This window comes from Equus caballus, chromosome 1, assembly GCF_041296265.1.
Source record: "Equus caballus isolate H_3958 breed thoroughbred chromosome 1, TB-T2T, whole genome shotgun sequence".
Taxonomy (NCBI): Eukaryota; Metazoa; Chordata; class Mammalia; order Perissodactyla; family Equidae; genus Equus; species Equus caballus.
Window position 1 is genome coordinate 125,077,399 of NC_091684.1, and position 18,653 is coordinate 125,096,051.

The following is an 18,653-nucleotide window of genomic DNA, read 5'->3' on the forward strand; positions in this document are numbered from 1 at the left end:
CACTGAATTAGGTGAATTAGCTGTCTCCAGAAATCATAGCAACTTCATGGAATGACATTAATCCCCCTTTACAAACAAAGAGATAAACTAAACAGAAAGTTACTAATTTAATAGTTAGAGGTCAACCAAAGAACAAAGCAAGCTGGATTATCTAAGCATGCTTGGATATAAGAATAAAAACTTAAAGTGTATCTGGTGTGTGTACATACGATCTTCACAATCCTTTTGTGTTCCATAGGTGGTGAGGCCTCTAAAATGCGAGAAGGACTCTAACACAGCTCCTTCCAAAGACAGTCACATCCAAAGCCCTAGTGTGCTCACCAGAGGTTAGTCTCTCCTGACATTTTCTGTGATTCATCTTGCAATTTCTCCAAAGGACAACAGTCCCCCTCCTCTATGCCCAAAAAAAGAAATCCTTAATCTTTCTTCTTACTCTTAGGTTAGAGTTTCTACTTCCTAGCTCACCCATTCATCACTTCACCACCTCCCCTTGTTAAGGAGAGAATAAGCTGAGACTGGCTTCTGATTCAAGTCCATTTCTAGACACAAGCCACATCTGAACGGTGCAGTGTGGGCACCTTAACTCTGAGACATTAGTAATGACTGTCCTTAGGCCATGGGCTTAGAATGTCAGGGGCAGTTCTGCAGGGAGTGGGAAGTGAAGTCTTCATAGAGGAACTGAGTAGCTCTAGAATTGCTCCAGTCAAAGCTGAAGATGGGTTTCTAGTCACGAGATGATCAGGACTCTCTTTAATTTACTTTCAATTTGGCACACACTAACCAGGCTCACCACAGTGTCAGTGGCCCCTCCCCTCCATGCATCAGCATCCCCTTACCTCCCAGGCAGGCGCCGAGGGCCAGAGCATACATGAGTGGTGGCGCAGGCAGGCTGACCTCGGGGTCTTGGCTGAGGTTCAGGAGCACGGGAATCTGGAGGAAAAGGACATTAACATTACATTCATGGTAGCCCAGAGGAGCTGCCCAAACTGCGACTGACTTGCAAAATCCAAAGCTCTTTTTCAGCAAACTGTAAGGGGCATTAGATGTTCAAAACGAAACCAAAGTTAAATTTGGAATCCACAAAACCTTGAGTTTGAGCCCATTGGTATGTCTTTGTTTCCAGCCATATGACCAGCTAAATGGGTCCCTTCTCCTCAGCTACCCCCCACCCTCACCTCGATGCTTTGAATCTTGAATGGAATAAAGTCGTGTGGAGCCTCACACAATGGCTGGAACCATAATCATCTAACCAGCGTCATCAGTTCTGCAGTGGATCAAGTCCCACACTGACTCCATGCACATATCATCTTATTTAATCCTCAAGCATCCCTCAGGTGTATTTGATATTCCTCCAGTTGATAGATGAGGAAATCAAGGCATGGAGAGGTACAGATCTCGTAAGTGGCCCAGACAGAACTTGAACATAGTTCTCTGATTGCAGACTATACACTGTAAACCTGCGCTAAAATGCTTCTCACCGCTGCCCTCTGAGCAGTCTTCCCAACCCTGCTCATGTTCCTAATATGATAACAGGTATCAGATTTATTAACTAGGCAGTAGATTCTCTAGTAAGTCATGCCAGCATCCAGTGTACCTTTCTGATGGACATAAATTTCACCTTATTGTAATCAGTTAAGCATGTAGTGTTTGTGAAGTTTCTGTAAGACATCTGTGTTCCGAAAACATGCCCCCTTGTGGCTCATGCTGCTAATGAAGGACAGAGAAAGATGTAGCCATTGGGCCTGCTTCCAGCACACTAGGTGGGGAGGTCGGTCCATGTAGTCACTGCTACGCACCTCAGGGCAGCCCATGAGACATTAAGGAAGGACCCCTGCCTTGGGGAAGTTGCCTTGTGTGGACCTCTCTAAAGAACAGGAGGAGAACCCATCCAATGGCAACCATCTGGAAAGGTTTACTCAAAATCATAAGCAGAAAGCTGAAACCAATGTGGAGATATGTAAGTGACATGTGATTTCATTTGCTGTAGAGAATTAGAGAACAACAGAGTCACGATCTGTTGGACACCAGGTCTCTTGAGGTCATGAAAGTAATAACTCATTGTATATTTGGGAAGACTGGATATTCCCCAGCTCTTTATCCCTGCAATAAGACTTCACGTGCATGCCCTCTGCAGTGGCCCCCCCAGCAGGGCAGATGAATCTACTTCCCTATTCCACTGACTCTGGGCTTGGCCAGTGGATTGCTTTTACCAGAGGAAGGTGGGTGGCCTAGAAAGAAGCATTCCATGTTACTGCAAGCCTCTCTGAATCTTCAGGTTCAGTTGTAAGAAGAATACGCTGCAGGAGATGCTGCTGCCCCATGGAGTCCCAGAAGATGGATGCATGGAGGGGAGCCCCATCAGCCCCAGTGGAGCCCTGCCCAGCAGGCTGCAGCAAACCTGCTGACTCATGAGCCTACCACACAAGCTCCTCTGCCAGTCCTGCATACAGTTCTCCAGAATTGTCTTATAGGGTCTGAGAAAGAGCCCCTATTATTTGCTGGGTCACAAGGAGCATTTTGAAAAGCTCACTTTTTCATTCTAAGTAGCCCCAAATATTTACCGGAAGAGAAATAAGTAACATCCCAGGATATCCATCTGATGCAAAAACAGACACTCCTGGCAGAGGGGGCCTCTGAGTAGTCCCCATGGCTGGCATGTTTCAATCTTTGCTCTTGTTGTCTCATGATGAACCCAACTGTTGTCACAGAGTCCATGTTAAACTTGAAGTCTTGCTTCTTTGGAGGAGCAGGTGAAGTGCAGCTTCTCACAGCACCCAGTCGGTCATCAATGAGCAGAGCAAACCTACACTGTATAGTCCCCAGGCACCCTCATACACTGGGCAACATGCTGTCAGTACAAGGCCAGCCTCTGCCCTAAAGGTCCTGCATGCCGCCTGGCTTGAAGAAACAGACTCAGAACAACTAGGCACAGGATGCTGGGCCCTTATCAGAGGCACTGAGGCATAAAAGGAGGAAGGAATGCCTTTGACTCAGTGCTATTTTTGATTTTTATCAAGATAAGTACACATGTTCTAAACCATATAGTTACAAGTGCCAGATTCTGTTATAGGCTCATGGCAGCAAAAAGTATGCTGTGAAATTGTTTTGAAATCAAGCTCTCTGCTGGAATTTGCAGTTCAGATGAAAGCCCATGCCCTAAACTCTGCCCCAAATTCAAGGATCTACCTGAGGCTCCCACGGCCTGCCCTCCTTCCTTCTGGGACCAGGTCCCTGCCTTGGGCAGGCTCCCTCTCCTCCTCCTACATGAATGCAGTGAGGCCTCACTGGCCTCACACTCACCACCTGCCCCCTCTAGCTCCATCCTCTATACAACCAGCAGTGACCTTTCTATCTTTCAGATCTGACCATGTCACTAGCTCCTCAACCCCATGCCCTCACTCTGAGCAAGGCCCCCTTCTCAAGGCTCTCCTCTCCTTGCACACTCAATCACTTCCATCTTCACAGGTCTGGACCCCAGTGCTGCCTCCCACTCAAGTGCCTTTGCTGGTTCCTATGCCTTAGCCTAGGTGCACTTGATCTTGCCCTCATGTCAATCTCCCACTCAGCCTGTAAGAGGCTTGGGGATCACTCCTCTGAAACCTTTCCTGACCTTCCCAAAGTAGTTGATGTTTTATAATACTTATGCCCAGATATCACATTTAACATAAGGCTCCATCTTCCACTAGGGTGGATGACACTGTCTTGTGTGTGTTCATTTATGTCTTCATGCACTCACTAATTATTCATGAATGCCTACTGCTCTAGTACCCGTCTGTTAATGCTCTAGACACAGGGGATATAGCAGTTAATACAAGAGACAAAACTCTCTGCCCTCAGAGAGCTTACATTATAGTAAGAAGAGAGAGAAAATTTTTAAAAAGTAATGAATAAGAATGTCATAGAAGATGGCAAAGTAGAAAGCTCCAGGAATCCAGCCCTCCACCTAAACAATTATTGAATAGTCAGGAACTGTCTAAAGTAACTGTGTAAGTTTCCTAGGGCTGCCATAACAAAGTACCAAAAACTGGATGGCTTGAAAGAACAGAACTACGTTGTCTCACAGTTTTGAAGAGTAGAAGTCCAAAATCGAGGTGCTGGTAGGGCCATGATCTCCCTGATGGCTCTAGGGGAGGATCCTTCCTTGCCTCTTCTAGTTTCTGGTGGTTACCAGAAATCCTTGGTGTCCCTTGTTTTGTAGATACCTCACTCTGGTCACATGGCCATCTTCTCCTTGTGTGTCTTCACATTGTCTTCCTTCTTCACATGTCTGCCTCTGTGTCCAAATTCCCCATTTTTACAAGGATACCAGTCAGATTGGATTAGGGCCCACCCTAATGAACTAATTTTAATGTAATGATCTCTGTAAAGATCCTACTTCCAAATAAGGTCACATTTGGAGGAACTTGGGGTTAGGACTTCAACATATCTTTTGGGAAGACATAATTCAATCCATAATAGTAACTATTTTGGAAGTCTGGAGCATGGTTGAACACTTTCAGGAGTCAGGGAAGAGATGAATTTTGGCCTTTCTTGCGGTGTTTACCATTCTCCAGACCCCCAGCCCTGTGGCAGACAGCCATGGGGGTAGTAGTCCACCTTTATGTGCAACTTGCTGCTAGCAAGATAGGTAATAAGGACCTAGTCCTTCAAAAATTAGGTTGTTTTTGTTGGCTACTGAGCACTGCTTTTGACCACTGAAGGGCCAGCACATAGGCTGGCCATTGCTCCAACCCCCAAGGGATAAAGCAGCTTCCAGGGGATTTAAAGAAACCACTTGTTTTTCCCACCTTTCGAGTCAGACACTTTAAAAATCTTTTACAGGATACTGGTTGGCTATATAAATAATGGAAGAGAAACATCAATTCAACAACATCAACATCAGAAGACCACACACAACAAGGAATGCATACTTTGAAAAAAAAATAAAGCTTGAAAAAGTCACAAATGGATAGCTCCGGCCTTTGACAAGCAAGATTTAACAATCCCTGAGAGCAGGAGAATTAGATCTCCAGACTTACCAAATCATAATACTCAAAATGCTCAGTTCTCCAAAAAAAACTATACAACATACAAAGAAATAGGAAAGTATGGCCCATTGACAGGGGGGATAAAAGGGAATTTTACAGAAACTGTCTTTGAAGCCCAGACATCAGAACTATTAGTCAAAGATGCTAAACCAACTGTCTTACATATATCTAATTAGCAAAAGAAAACTATAGACAAAGAACAAAATAAGGAAAATGATATATAAAGAAAATGAGAATATTGATAAAGAGAGATAAATTACAAAAAGGAATGAACAGACATCTGGAGCTGAAAAGTACAATAACTGAAAAGAAGACCTCAACTAGAGGAGTTCAACAGCAGATCTGAACAGGCAGAATAGAAGATCAGAAAACTTGAAGATAATACATTTGAAATGATCAAGTCTGAGGTATAGAAGGAAAAAAAGAATAATGAAGAAAAATGTGCAAAGCCTGTGGGACTATCAAATATACAAAAATATGCATTATAAGAGTCCCAGAAGAAGAGAGAAAGGGGCAGAAAAAATGTTTGAAGAAATAATGACCAAAAACTTCCCAAGTTTGGGGCTGGCCCAGTGGTGTAATGGTTAAGTTCACGTGCTTTGCTTCATCAGCCCAGGGTCCACAGGTTCAGGTCCCAGGAGTGGACATATGCACTGCTCATCAAGCCATGTTGTGACTGTGTCCCACAGAGAAAACAGAGGAAGATGGGCACAGTTGTTAGCTCAGGGCTAATTTCCCTCAGCAAAAAGAGGAATATTGGCAATGGTTATTAGCTCAGGGGCCAATCTTCCTAACCAAAACAACAACAACAACACTTCCCAAATTTGAGTAAAGGCATGAATATACATGTACAAGAAACCCCATAAGCTACAAGCAGGATAAACTCAAGTAGACCCACACTAAAACACATTATAGTCAAATTATCAAATCCCAAAGACAGAGAGAATATTGAAAGAAGCAAGAGAGAAATAACTCATCACTTACAAGAGATATTGGAGTGATGTCACCAATATGGTGGAGTAAAAGACCCCAGCCTCCATTCCCCCACAATGATATATAACTAAACAGCTATCCACAAACAAAAGCAGCTCTGAGAGAGCTCTAGAGTTCACTTAAGAAACTTCAGGAGCACAGTGAAACAAAAAACTTGAGAATAACCATACAAAGGTGTGGGGGGGTGGGGAACCAGCTTCATCTTGCCTGCATCATGCCATCCCCCAAGCGAGCCCTGCTCAGTGCCAAGAGGAAACTTCTCCACTAGAAAGGGTTCCCTGGCAAAGGGAGAGTGGGGTGAGCAATCTACTTCCCAGCCTTTCAGGGCACTGAACACAGGACCCACTTTTGTTTCACCCCACCCCAGAGACTGGCAAACCTAAGATATACAGAGATGGCTAAGAATAAGGAAGAAAAGTAGCTACCAGTATCAGTCACACAGCAGTTCACAGTGACCTGCTCTGCAGATGACTCTGGTAGCTTTTGCCACTGAAGAAACCAATGACCAGCACAGCTGCTGCAGACCTCTTACAGATTTTACCCATTTTTGCCCCACAGTTATTTGTGTTCACTGACACCAGCCACCTGAGTCCTTCCTCACTCCCTCCCCTCCAGCCCCCACCATAGCCTGGGACCATCAGCAGCCAACCCAAGACACTGTAACTGTATGAGTGTAAGACACCAGCCTAGACTTCTGCAGCTGACCCCATCTCTGCACACGCTTGAGGTTAGCCCTTCCAGCTGTGCACTTATGCACCACTGACCTGACACTTATCACTAACTTCCATTGCTATGGGCACACCCATGGAAAGATCCTGCAGCCACAGAAGTGCACACAATATCCAAGGCCCCCACAGCTGCTTGTGGACCCAGATGTGGCCCTATCTCCTGTCACTGGCCTGCTCCACTGGGCTCACCCACAGTTAGCCCCTCCAGCTGTACATCTGCATGCCTCCAGCCTGACTCCAAAAACTAGCCTCCCCTGCCATGCTCCCATGACAAGAACCAGCAGCAATGATACTACATACCAACAGCCAGGCTCCTGAAGCTGCCAGCACAACCTCATTTGACCCCAGCCCTTGCTGCTTTCCCTGGCCCTCACCACCATGTGTGTATTTGTAACTGCCTCTTGCCACCACACAGGCAGCTGCAGCTGGCCCCTGCTGGTAAGTGTGTGCACACCACCAGCTCTGACCACCACTTCTGCCAGCCCCAGTCCCTAGTTACAAGACCTACAGGCACCACTGTGGACCACAACAGACCTTTCAACCTTTGTGGGCCACCCACAGCACTCAACAAGGACCACACAGTGTCAACACCATGGACCCCAGCCAGCTGAGCCAACAAGTCACCACATACCCTGGAACCAGAGCTGCCACAGGCCCAACACTTGGTGCCCTGCACCACTATACCAAGGTCACAGCATGCTCCAGCCTGCCACCAAAGCAGGTGAAGGTCTTTCCTTACTGAAGTCAGTCCACAATGTCTAAAGAGGTGACTGCTTCTTCAAATGCAGATACCTACACAAGGCTACAGTGATCATGAGCAATCAGGGAGATATGACTCCACCAAACAAATACAGCAAATTTCTAGTAACTGACCTCAAAGAAATGGATATACAGGAATTTTCTGACAGAGAAATAATAATTGTTCTAAAGATGCTCAGAGAACTACAAGAGAACACAGATAAACAATTTAACAAAAACAGGAAAACAAAACAAGAACAAAATGAGAAGTTCAACAAAGAGATAGAAAACATTTTAAAAAGTATGTAAAATCAAAGACAAAGAGACAATTCTTAAAGCAGAAAGAGGAAATAAATTTCTCTCATACAAGGGAACCCCCATAAGGTCATCAGTGCATCTTTCAGCAGAAACCTTGCAGTCCACAAGAGAATGAGATAATTATTCAAAGTGCTGAAAGAAAAAAACTGCCAAGCAAGAACACTTCACCCAGCAAAGGTGTCATTCAGAAATGAAAGAAAGATAAACACTTTCCCAGAGAAACAGTAGCTTCAGGACTTCATCACCACCAGACGTGCCTTGCAAGAAATGCTAAAGAAAGTTCTTCAAGCAGAAATGAAAACATGCTAATTAGTAACATGAAAATAAAGTAGAAAACTCACTGATAAAGCTAAGTAGACAGTCAAATTCAGAACATTCTAATACTGTAATGGTGTGTGAATCACTTAACTCTAGTACAAAGGTTAAAAGACAAAAGTATTTAAAATACCTATAGCTATAATAATTTACTAATGGATACAGAAGAGTAAGAGATGTATATTGTGACATCAAAACCATAAAATGTGGGGCAGAGTAAAAAGAAAGACTTTTTGTATGTGATGGAAGTTAAGTTACCATCAGCTTAAAATAGACTGTTATAACTATGAGATGTTTCATGAAAGCCTCAGGGTAACCACAATACAAAAACCTATAGTAGAGACACACAAGATAAAGAGAAGGGAATGAAAGCATACAACTATGGAAAATCATCAGTTTATAAAGGAGGATGGCAAGAGAGGAAGAAGGAAACAAAGGAACTACAAAATAGCTAGAAAACAATTACCAAGATGGCAACAGTAAGTTCTTACCTATCAATAATTACTTTAAATGTAAATGGATTAAATTCTCCAATCAAAAGGTACAGAGAGGCTGAATGGATAAAAAAAAAAAAAAAGATCCAACTATATACCACCACAAGAGACTCACTTCAACATCAAGGCCACACATAGGTTCAAAGTAAAGTGAGGGAGAAAGATATTCCATGCAAATGCAAACCAAAAGAGAGCAGGTTAGCTATACTTATATCAGAAAAAAATAGACTTTAAGTCAAAAACTGTAAAGAGACAAAGAAGGTCATTATATAATGGTAAAGGGATCGATTTATCAAGAAGTTATAACAATTGTAAATATATATGTACTCTACATCAGAGCACCCAAATATATTAAGCAAATATTAACAGATCCGAAGGCAGAAATAGACAATAATACAATAATAATAGTAGACGTCAATACCCCACTTTCAACAATGACAAGATCATCTAGACAGAAAAGCATAAGGAAATATTAGATTTGAACTACCCTTTAGAACAAATGGACCAAACAGACATATATAGAACATCCCATCCAATAGCAGCAAAATGCACATGCCTCTCCAGCACACACTGAACAGTCTCCTAGAGAGATCATATATTAAGTCACAAAATACATTTTAACAAGTTTAAGAAGACTGAAATCATATCAAGTATCTTTTCCAATCACTATGGCACGAGACTAGAAATCAATAACAGGAGGAAAACTGTAAAATTCAAAATATGTGGAAATGAAACAACACACTCTGAAGAACCAATGGCTCAAAAAAGAAATCAAAAGGTACATCAAAAAAATCTTGAGACAAATGAAAATGGAAAAACAGCATACCAAAACTTATGGGATATAACAAAAGCAGTTCTAAGAGGCACATTTATAGCAACAAATGCCTAGATTAAGAAAAAAGAAAGATCTCGAAAAAACAACCTAACTTTACACTTCAAGGAACTAGAAAAACAAACTAAGCCCAAAGTTAGCAAAAGGAATGAAATAACAAATATCAGAGGAGCAATAAATGAAACAGACTAGAAAACCAATAGAAAAGATCTATGAAACTAAGAGCTGGTCTTTTGAAAAGATAAACAAAACTGACAAACCTTTAGTTAGACTAATAAAAAGAGAGAAGACTCAAATAAATATAAATGAAAGAGGAGACATTACAACTGATACCACAGTAACACATGGTTCATAAGTGACTACTATGAACAATTTATACGACAACAAATTGGATAACCTAGAACAGATAAATTCTCAGAAACATACAACCTACCAAGAGTAAATCATGAAGAAATAGAAAATCTGAAAAATTTATAACTAGTAAGGAGAATGAATAAGTAATCAAAAATCTCCCAAAAAATAAAAGCCCAAGAACAGATGGCTTTATTGGTGAATTCTACCAAACATTTAAAGAAGAATTCATGCCAATCCTTCTCAAACTCTTTCAAAATATTGAAGAGAACAGAACACTTCCAAATTGGTGAATTTTGCCAAACATTTGAAGAAAAAATTTAAAACATTTAAAGAAAATTTAACACCAATCCTTCTCAAACTATTCCAAATCTTGAAAAGGAGGGAAGACATCTTTACATTCTATGAGGCCAGCATTACCCAGATACCAAAGCCAGACAAAGACACTATGAGAAAAGAAAACAACAAATCAATATCCCTTGTGAAATTTCACAACAAATTACTGAACTTAAGGAAGCCATTGCCTCTCCAAACATGAGACAAATGGAGAAACTCTAGGGCTCAGGTAAAAGAGAACAAGACCATAGAAGGAGCAAAAACACAGGTAGCATCACTCAGGAAACAAAAAATAAAATTAAAAAGTAGCAAATGATGAAAAAGGTTTTCTGTGAGAAAAAAGAGGTGGGATGAAGGCTATAAAGGTACTGTTTTCTAAATAAGAATTCCAGATTGATTTAGCATTTTAAATTCTATGAATTGTAACTTGATTTAAAAATGAACATTAAACAACAGCTCAAAATAACAAATAAATAAAATATATAATATGTTAGGTGGTATTAAATGCTATGGGAAGAAATAAAGCAAAAGGTAGACAGGGAAGGTGAGGGGTCTCAACTTAGCACTGGGAAGGTGACATTTTACAAAACTCAATAAAAGGTAAGGAAGCAAGACCAAGCTCATAATGATCTGTGTGAAGAGAGTCTAAGGCATAAGAAATAAAAATGCAAAGGCCCCAAGGCAGGAACTTGCTCGACATGTCCAAAGAAAACTAAGGAGGTCAGTGTGGCTGGAGCATAGTGGGTAAAAACAAGAAGGACAAGAAGTGAAAACACAAAGGTGACAGTAGCCAGATCTTTAAGACATGTAGGCCACTGCAAGACTGAATTGTGCCGAGTGAGGTGGGAATCCACTGTGGAGAACAGACGCTTGGAGTGGAGCAAGAGTGGAAACAAAGAAAATTTGGAGATGACTGCAATGCACAGGTGGAAAATGTCAGCTAGGGTTGCAGGGCAGTGGTGGAGATGATGGGAACTGGCCAGGTTTAGAAGCTTTGAGGGGCAGCTGGTGGGAGGGTGTAAGAGAAAGCAAGGGATCAGGCTGGTTCTAAGACTTGGGGGCATGAGCAACAAGAAAATGCAACTGTTATTTGCATAAGTTAGGAAGATTGAAGAAGGATGGAGTCATGATTTTAGTCTGGGATATGTTAAGTTTGAGATGCCAATTGTATCCCAGTGGAGAAGTGAGAGAGGTAGCTGGATAGCTAAGAAACCTTGGAGTGGTAGGGTGTAGGTGGCATTTGGACCATTAGCTTGCATAAGACCACTCACAATGAGTCTCGAGAGTGAAGAGGTCAGAACTGTGTTCAGTGTTTGGGGACTATAAGATGAAGAAGACCCATGGAAAGAGACTAAGGAAAACATCCAAAGTAATTAGAGGCAGGATAAAAGTTTCACTTGTGAAGTTGCTTCTGGTTTTGAGAAACTCCTGCCATTGATTCTGAATTGCTCCTGGCAATCTGGTTCTGAGTAGTTCCTGGCACTGGTTCTAAGCTCCTGCTGGCAAACTAGCTAGCATTCTGATCTATGTTACATGTAGAATTGTATCATGTTTTGATGTTTGTCTAAACTAAATTGGCTGTTTGGGGAGTGAGTTTCTCAGTGACCATAACAAACTCTCTTTAGAAATTGCCTTGTTGGTTGCAGCCACCTTGGAAACAGCTCTCTAAAATAGGAATAAAAGTAAACAGCTAGCAAGATAACCTCTCATAATTTTAAATTACAGTGGTCCCTTTGGGCTCCTTTTGAACTTACAAACCAAGAAATAAAGAAATTTTTAATATTTAAAGAATTGAGTCCACCATCTTTTGGCGCAATTGCTCAAAACCTAAATGTTCCAGAAGGTGTAAATATTTACAAAGGACAGCAAAATATTACTAAGTTTATTTCATGTCCTGATGGCTTGGCTTGATAATCGTCAGGTGGGGATGTCCCAAAATACAGTCAGACAAAAATGCAGTTGCATCCCATTTTGCCATCAGAGATGGTCAGACAGAAATGTGGGTTGCACTCCCTTTTGCAGCTAAGGGTCCTACCAAATTGCTATCAGCTTCAGGGGAATTACATTGGCCATTAGAAGGAACATTCCAATTAGATAAGATCACTTAAGAAGTGCATTTAAAAGCAGTCTTCAAAACTCAAAAATAACATTATTGAAAGTTTTATTGCAAAAGCTAATAGAAGATTAAGCTACAAAGGGATCTAAAAGAAAATAATATTAGGTCATGGCTTTACAGACACCCACCCCCATAAGCTACCTTTGAAGGAGGGCTCCATAAATGCCCCTCACAGAGTCAACAAGACTCTAAGAAAACAAGACTTCTGAGAAACTGCTAAGCTAAAAGATTAATGGAGTTGTTCAATACTGCCAGGCATAGTTACTGTTTCTGCTGGCTGAAACCTGACAAGTAATTTGAAAGGATTCAGCAACATATGATCAGAAATTCAGCCAAACTGGAAGATGATATTCAGAGCCTGATAGGAATTATTTTTAGGTCTTCATCCCTAAGTTAAAATATAACTAAGTACAAAGGCATAAAGATACATGCACCCCTATGTTCACTGCAGCACTATACACAATAGCCAAGGCTTGGAAGCAACCTAGGTACCCATCAAGGGATGAATGGATAAAGATGTGGTATATATACACAATGGAATACTACTCAGCCATAAGAAATGATGAAATCCGGCAATTTGTGACAATGTGGATGGTCCTTGAGGGTATTATGCTGAGTGAAATAAGTCAGAGGGAGAAAGCCAAATACTGTACGATCTCACTCATAATTAGAAGATAAAAACAATGACGAAAAAACACATAGCAATGGAGATTGGATTGGTGGTTACCATAGGGGAAAGGGGGGAGGGCAAAAGGGGTGATAAGGCTTACATATGAGGGGATGGACTACGATTAGTTTTTGGGTGGTGAACATGATGTAATCTACACAGAATTTGAAATATATTAACGATGTATGTCTGAAAGCTCTATATTTGGTTATAATCCAATGTTACTGCAACTAAAAAATAAAAAATTAAAAAATATATACATATAACTAAGCACCCAGAAGAAAAGAAGCAAATTAGGGATGATGTAGTTGGACAGGTAGATCAACTTATAATGTCATTTAAGTTACAACCCAATTTCTGAGAAATTAAAAGCAGCTATCCTTATCTTACAAGTTGTTGCAAGACTAGAAATGCAGCTCTAGTGGCAGTTCAGATTCCACCCATTTCCTTTATCTCAGAAAGCTTGTAACTCTCTCGGAATTGTTATCTAGCCCATCATCAATTCCTAAGACTGAAGGAAAAAAAGGAAAGAAAAACGGCCGTAAGAGTGCCCTTGCCCCAAATCTAGCATCTTGAGTGTCTTCTACACAAATATTACTAGAAAAAGCTTAAAGAAAATTTAGATTCAATTATTCTTCATAACTAGAGATCTTTGTATTACTATACCTGATTCATGGCAGCAATTTTAAAACAATAGCTGTGGAATCCCTGTGTATGTCTGTCTATATATGTTATATATGTGTGATATTTTTACCTCCATATGGTATAATTTCTAAAAGAGCTCTATTCAACAGGCTTTAAGTAAATGCTTATATAAATGTAACAGAAACTAACCCAAATGTTTTTCACCCTTACATGACATAAAATAATCTTTGGTAAACGAAAGCTTATTTAAGTTTGTTGGTTTGATTGAAATAGGAATGTGAGTTATCAACAGTGGATATGATGCAAACATGCAGCCTTTATTCTATCTAGGTTTATTGGTCAAATAAGTTCACGTTACCTCTGTTACAAAACTTGTTAGTGAAAATAACTTAGAATGATAGCTGATTTTGCCTAATGTCTCATGAAGTCTTGCAAGCAATCTAAGTAATTATTGGGAACAAGTAAATTAAATAGATGTGAAAAGACAAACGTTTTGGGTGAAGTTTTTAACAATTATTATGTGTTACAGTGTACATACTTAACTCCAAAACCTTTTGGTAACTTGAAACCTTAGAGTTCTGCTGAATTAAGTTAAGTCAAAAATTTATTGAAAATATAGGTCATTTTCACATAAAATATAATATTAGATATTAATTACTAAACATAAATTTATCTATGTTTTGGCCTCATTACAGAGAAACTGAAAAAATACTTGAGTTTATTTAATTTTTTTTGAGGAAGATAAGCCCTGATCTAACTCCTGCCAATCCTTCTCTTTTTGCTGAGGAAGACTGGCCATGAGCTAACATTCATGCCCACTTTCCTCTACTTTATACGTGGGATGCCTACCACAGCATGGCTTTTGCCAAGTGGTGCCATGTCCGCACCCGGGATCTGAACCATTGAACCCTGGGCCACCAAGAAGTGGAACATGCACACTTAACTGCTGCACCACCAGGCCGGCCCCTTGAGTTTATTGATAAACCTGTTTTGTGCCATGCTGAGGAATTTTCTTGAGAAAGCACATGTTTCTAGACAGTATTTATGGATCTGCCAATCCACAGAATTCCAATGCAAAAACTTAAGAACAGTAAGATGTATGTTTTTAATAAAAAAGATTTAAGGAATACAGACATTTTTGTCTGTTTCATTAAGAAAGATAAATTTGTCCTAATATACTCCCAGGGAGGAACGAAGGAATGGGACAATTCTGAATGAAAAAAAAGCAACTTATAGAAGGTTTGTGGAAAGGAACTCTGAAGAAAGAGTTTTGCGCATGGTCAAGTTGACTAAGATTAAATGAATTCAATTAAGTGAAAAAGTCCTAATATCAAAAGTCAGCTGATACAAAAACCAACATTAGGTTTTTTCACTCTCTTAAAAGGATAATTTTCTTGAACTTTTAGTCTCCTCTTGATAAAGAGATTATAAAAGGTTTTTCTTTTTCCTTGAGTAAATCTACCTAAAAGACACAAATTCTATATTTTGTCAAAAGAATTTCCTGTTCTAAAAGGCTGGAATCTCTCTATTAAGAAAACTAATATATTTTTTTAACTGTTTAACCTTTATGTTTGCCTTTAACATCTTCTGTTGTCATTTTGGTTAAATGGATAACTAAGCATTGTTTCACATTGAAGTGTGATCCTATTTGACCAAGTGTTTTAAAACCTTTTGATATTTTTGACAAACTTCCCCAAAAATCCAAATCCTAAATAAAGTCTTTCTTTTGACCGGAAAGTAACTTTGAGAATTTCCAATGCTCCATGAGGCTTCTCAAAGAATTTGTCCTCTCTATAAAGAGGAAGATATTAAACTAATCAGTCTTATTTGGTATGTTAAATTACAGGGGAAGCATAATCAAATGAATGATGATAAGAATTCTTAGGTTATATTGCATGGGTGAATGTTATTAATATAAGTGTTTTAAAAATTATATAACATTCCTAAAATTCTGATCTGTCCTAGTTTTCAGTCACAATTCTCGTTATTTTAAATTGTTGTATGCCACAGAAATAATCAAGTTTCTTTATCAACTGCCACTTTTAAGTCTTTTGTTATTTACAGACAGTTCTTGCTTTACTCTGATTCTTTTGCTAATATGTTTCATCTTCAGAGAGATTCATGGAAAGGACTCTGATACTTACTCTAGAATATAGGTTTCTGGTAAACTTTCAGATTATAAAACTGAGCTGGGTAAGAAATTACAGAACCCTACCAGAGTAACTGATGGCTTCATAAACCTGCTATCAGAAGTTCAAGATCAAGAATTCATAGCATGGGACTAAAGGAACTTATGAGAATGATTATAATTTTCATGATTTTTTTGTTTGAAATATTGATGTTTTAATGTCTTATTTTTCCAGACTTAAGAAAACATTTTCTCTTTTCTCTTAAGCTAACTATGACTTATAGCAATTTGGTAAATTATACCTTTGTAAGCAGAATTGAAAAATTTGGGTTTTTTCCCCCTACCTGATCCCTCCAAAATTTAAATTTATTTTCATAGCAATATAGTTATTTTCATACATACAATAAGAATTTGTTCTCCCTATAACAGGACACAATTGGAAACATTGGCTATACTACCAAGGCTTTGACTGGAATGTGATATTTGAGAGAGACATACGTAGACTCAGATATGGCCAGACAGCTTTAGGGAACAAAGGTTGACTTAGTACAAATAAAGCCACTTGGAAAGTGGCTGGGTACCTTGCTTACAGGGTTCCCAGAAGCCATATCAGGTGAGTAAAGAAGGTCACGGGGGCTGGCCCCATTGCTGAGTGGTTCAGTTCACACACTCCACTTCGGTGGCCCAAGGTTTGTTGATTCGGATCCTAGGCACAGACGTACACACTGCTCATCAAGGCATGCTGTGCCAGCATCCCACATAGAACTATAATGACTTACAACTAGGATATACAGCTACATACTGGGGCTTTTAAAAAGCAGAGAGAAGGTCACTCCCCGGAAGGTGCAAGAAACTCAAGACATTTGGGGGGAACCTCAAAAGAGAGGAATCCATCCAGATTTACAGGTGTTACAGGCAGAGTCTGATGACAAGTCCTTGGCTTGGCTTTCCTGGCTGTAACAGGCCTTTAAAGTTCAATCTGAGATTCCTTATGAAAAGTTCTGGCAAAGCAGATTTAAAAGAGAATTGCTATTCTTGCTGTACTTATGTAAATAATTGGGCGAAGTTTATTGAAGCTAGACTTCTTTTACAAACCAAGTCTTAATTAGGCAATCTTTGGTGAAAATTTGGTTGATTTTAGAGAGAAAAACTATGTTTCAATAAAAAGTATAGTATACATTAATGGAGACTGGATTCTAGTTCTGCTAATTGTATTGGAGGTTTTTGTTTTTTCTCTGTAAACTAGACTGGATCCTGAATTCTTCTAGTCACCTCAAATATCTGGCTAAAAATAATCCCCATTTCCATTCAGAACCCCACCCTCATACCCTTTATTATTCCCAAACATCTAACACCCTTCATGGACAACAGGAAATAGAAGGACCAAATCATTCCAACAGTGGGTGGCCATGGAGGCCTAAAGCCAACATTTCCACCCGAGCATTCTTGTGAACCTCTATCTTAAGTAACTTTTCAGAAAAAGCAACAAAGCTAAGAGAATTCTTGGATCTCCAGATAAACAAAAAGCTCTTCCTACCTCTAAAGCCAGCCTCTGCATGATCAGGTTGAGAGTCTAAAAGCAGACGACAGCTGAGGGTACAACTTACCCAAGATACTGGATCAGGCCTGTATATATACGATTTAATTCTACCTGTTCCTATATGCACCAGTCTGTACTACCTAATTAACCGTCCCTGCCTTTGGCTTCCTCCTCAGATAGAATTCCATAGTGCCTCACTCCCTGACTAGTGAAACCCCTCTCACTAACACATTTTTGCCTGACTCCTTTCAGTATATTCTTCTCTCTCTCCTTCTCACTGTATGCTTATTAGGACTTATATTTCTCTTGTCAAACTCTACACTTGCTGTGTTTCTTCTGTCCTAAAAACTACACCCCTAACTCACATCATGATCATAAAGGAGGCCCAAAACACACACCCAGATTACAACCTAGAACTCGTGGTTATTTACAATTAAAAGCTAAAGAATTTCATTCCTCAAATCTTCGTTAGGCCTATGCCCCTTACCAGCAGGAAGTAGCTAGAGCAGTTTTCACCCCATTTCCCTCAAGATTGAGGAATGAACAACAAATAAGGGGCATGTATAACCATGGGCCCACTAGGACCAGATCAACTGACCCCATCTTATAAACAGAGTAATTAAGAGTTGTTTTTCAGGAACTGAGAGCAGACTCCTTGTCCAGTTCAGGCCAGTTGAGACCATAAACCCATCAACTAGGCATGTGCAAATGCCCAATAAGTGACCCTTTTGATGTCAAGGAGCCAAAAACTCCATCCTCAGATCATGTTAACATCATAATTTTGTGAAAATGTGTCCTATGAAGAACCATGAAGCTTGACTACACTTGCGCAGATCATCAATTACCTTACTTCTTACCTCCAATCACCTGTCTCCACACTTCAGACTGCCCTGCCCTTTATCCCATCGATCAGGGAGACAAAATACTTCTTTTTCTTCCTGTCTCCTTGCAATTCAACCTTATAATAAACTTTTTTTTCTTTTTTCAAAAGCAGATGCCATAATAATTGGATTTTCATGTTCTTTGGGCAAGAGAACCCCATCTTTGTGCAGCAGCAGAAGCATGTTCTTATCTTATTTTGATAAGAATGATCCAGGTGAGAGTGAAAAATTAATCGTGTGGGAGAGAACTGTGGGATATGATACCAGATGAAGGGGCTGACCTTTACTGGGAGCAGGAATTTCCTCCATATGCCTGGAAGGAAGGCAGGATGCACTGGGAAGCCACAGTGACCACTGCTTGTGGAAGTTCCCACAATTGCTTTTATTTCATCACAAATGGAAAGCAAGGTCTTCAACTGCGAGGAAGGAAGAGGAGGGAGCTAGAGGCTTCAAGAGAGATTGAGGTGTGCAGAAGTCATGGAGAGGCATGAGTGGTTGAGGCCCAGGAATAAGTTGTGTGGCAGGCAACTCTGAGGGCCCTCAA

At 40.2% G+C, this 18,653-nt stretch overlaps 1 protein-coding gene across 2 annotated transcripts in view; it reads right to left on the reverse strand.

The window, feature by feature from the left end:
- The window catches only part of OCA2 (OCA2 melanosomal transmembrane protein), a 365,906-nt gene that overhangs the window by 95,152 nt on the left and 252,101 nt on the right, over positions 1–18,653 (reverse strand). For both annotated transcript variants that reach the window (XM_023652076.2, XM_014734075.3), the window contains one exon: positions 837–930. In XM_023652076.2, coding sequence (XP_023507844.2) covers positions 837–930 — 94 coding nt within the window. The remainder of the gene's footprint in view (positions 1–836; positions 931–18,653) is intronic.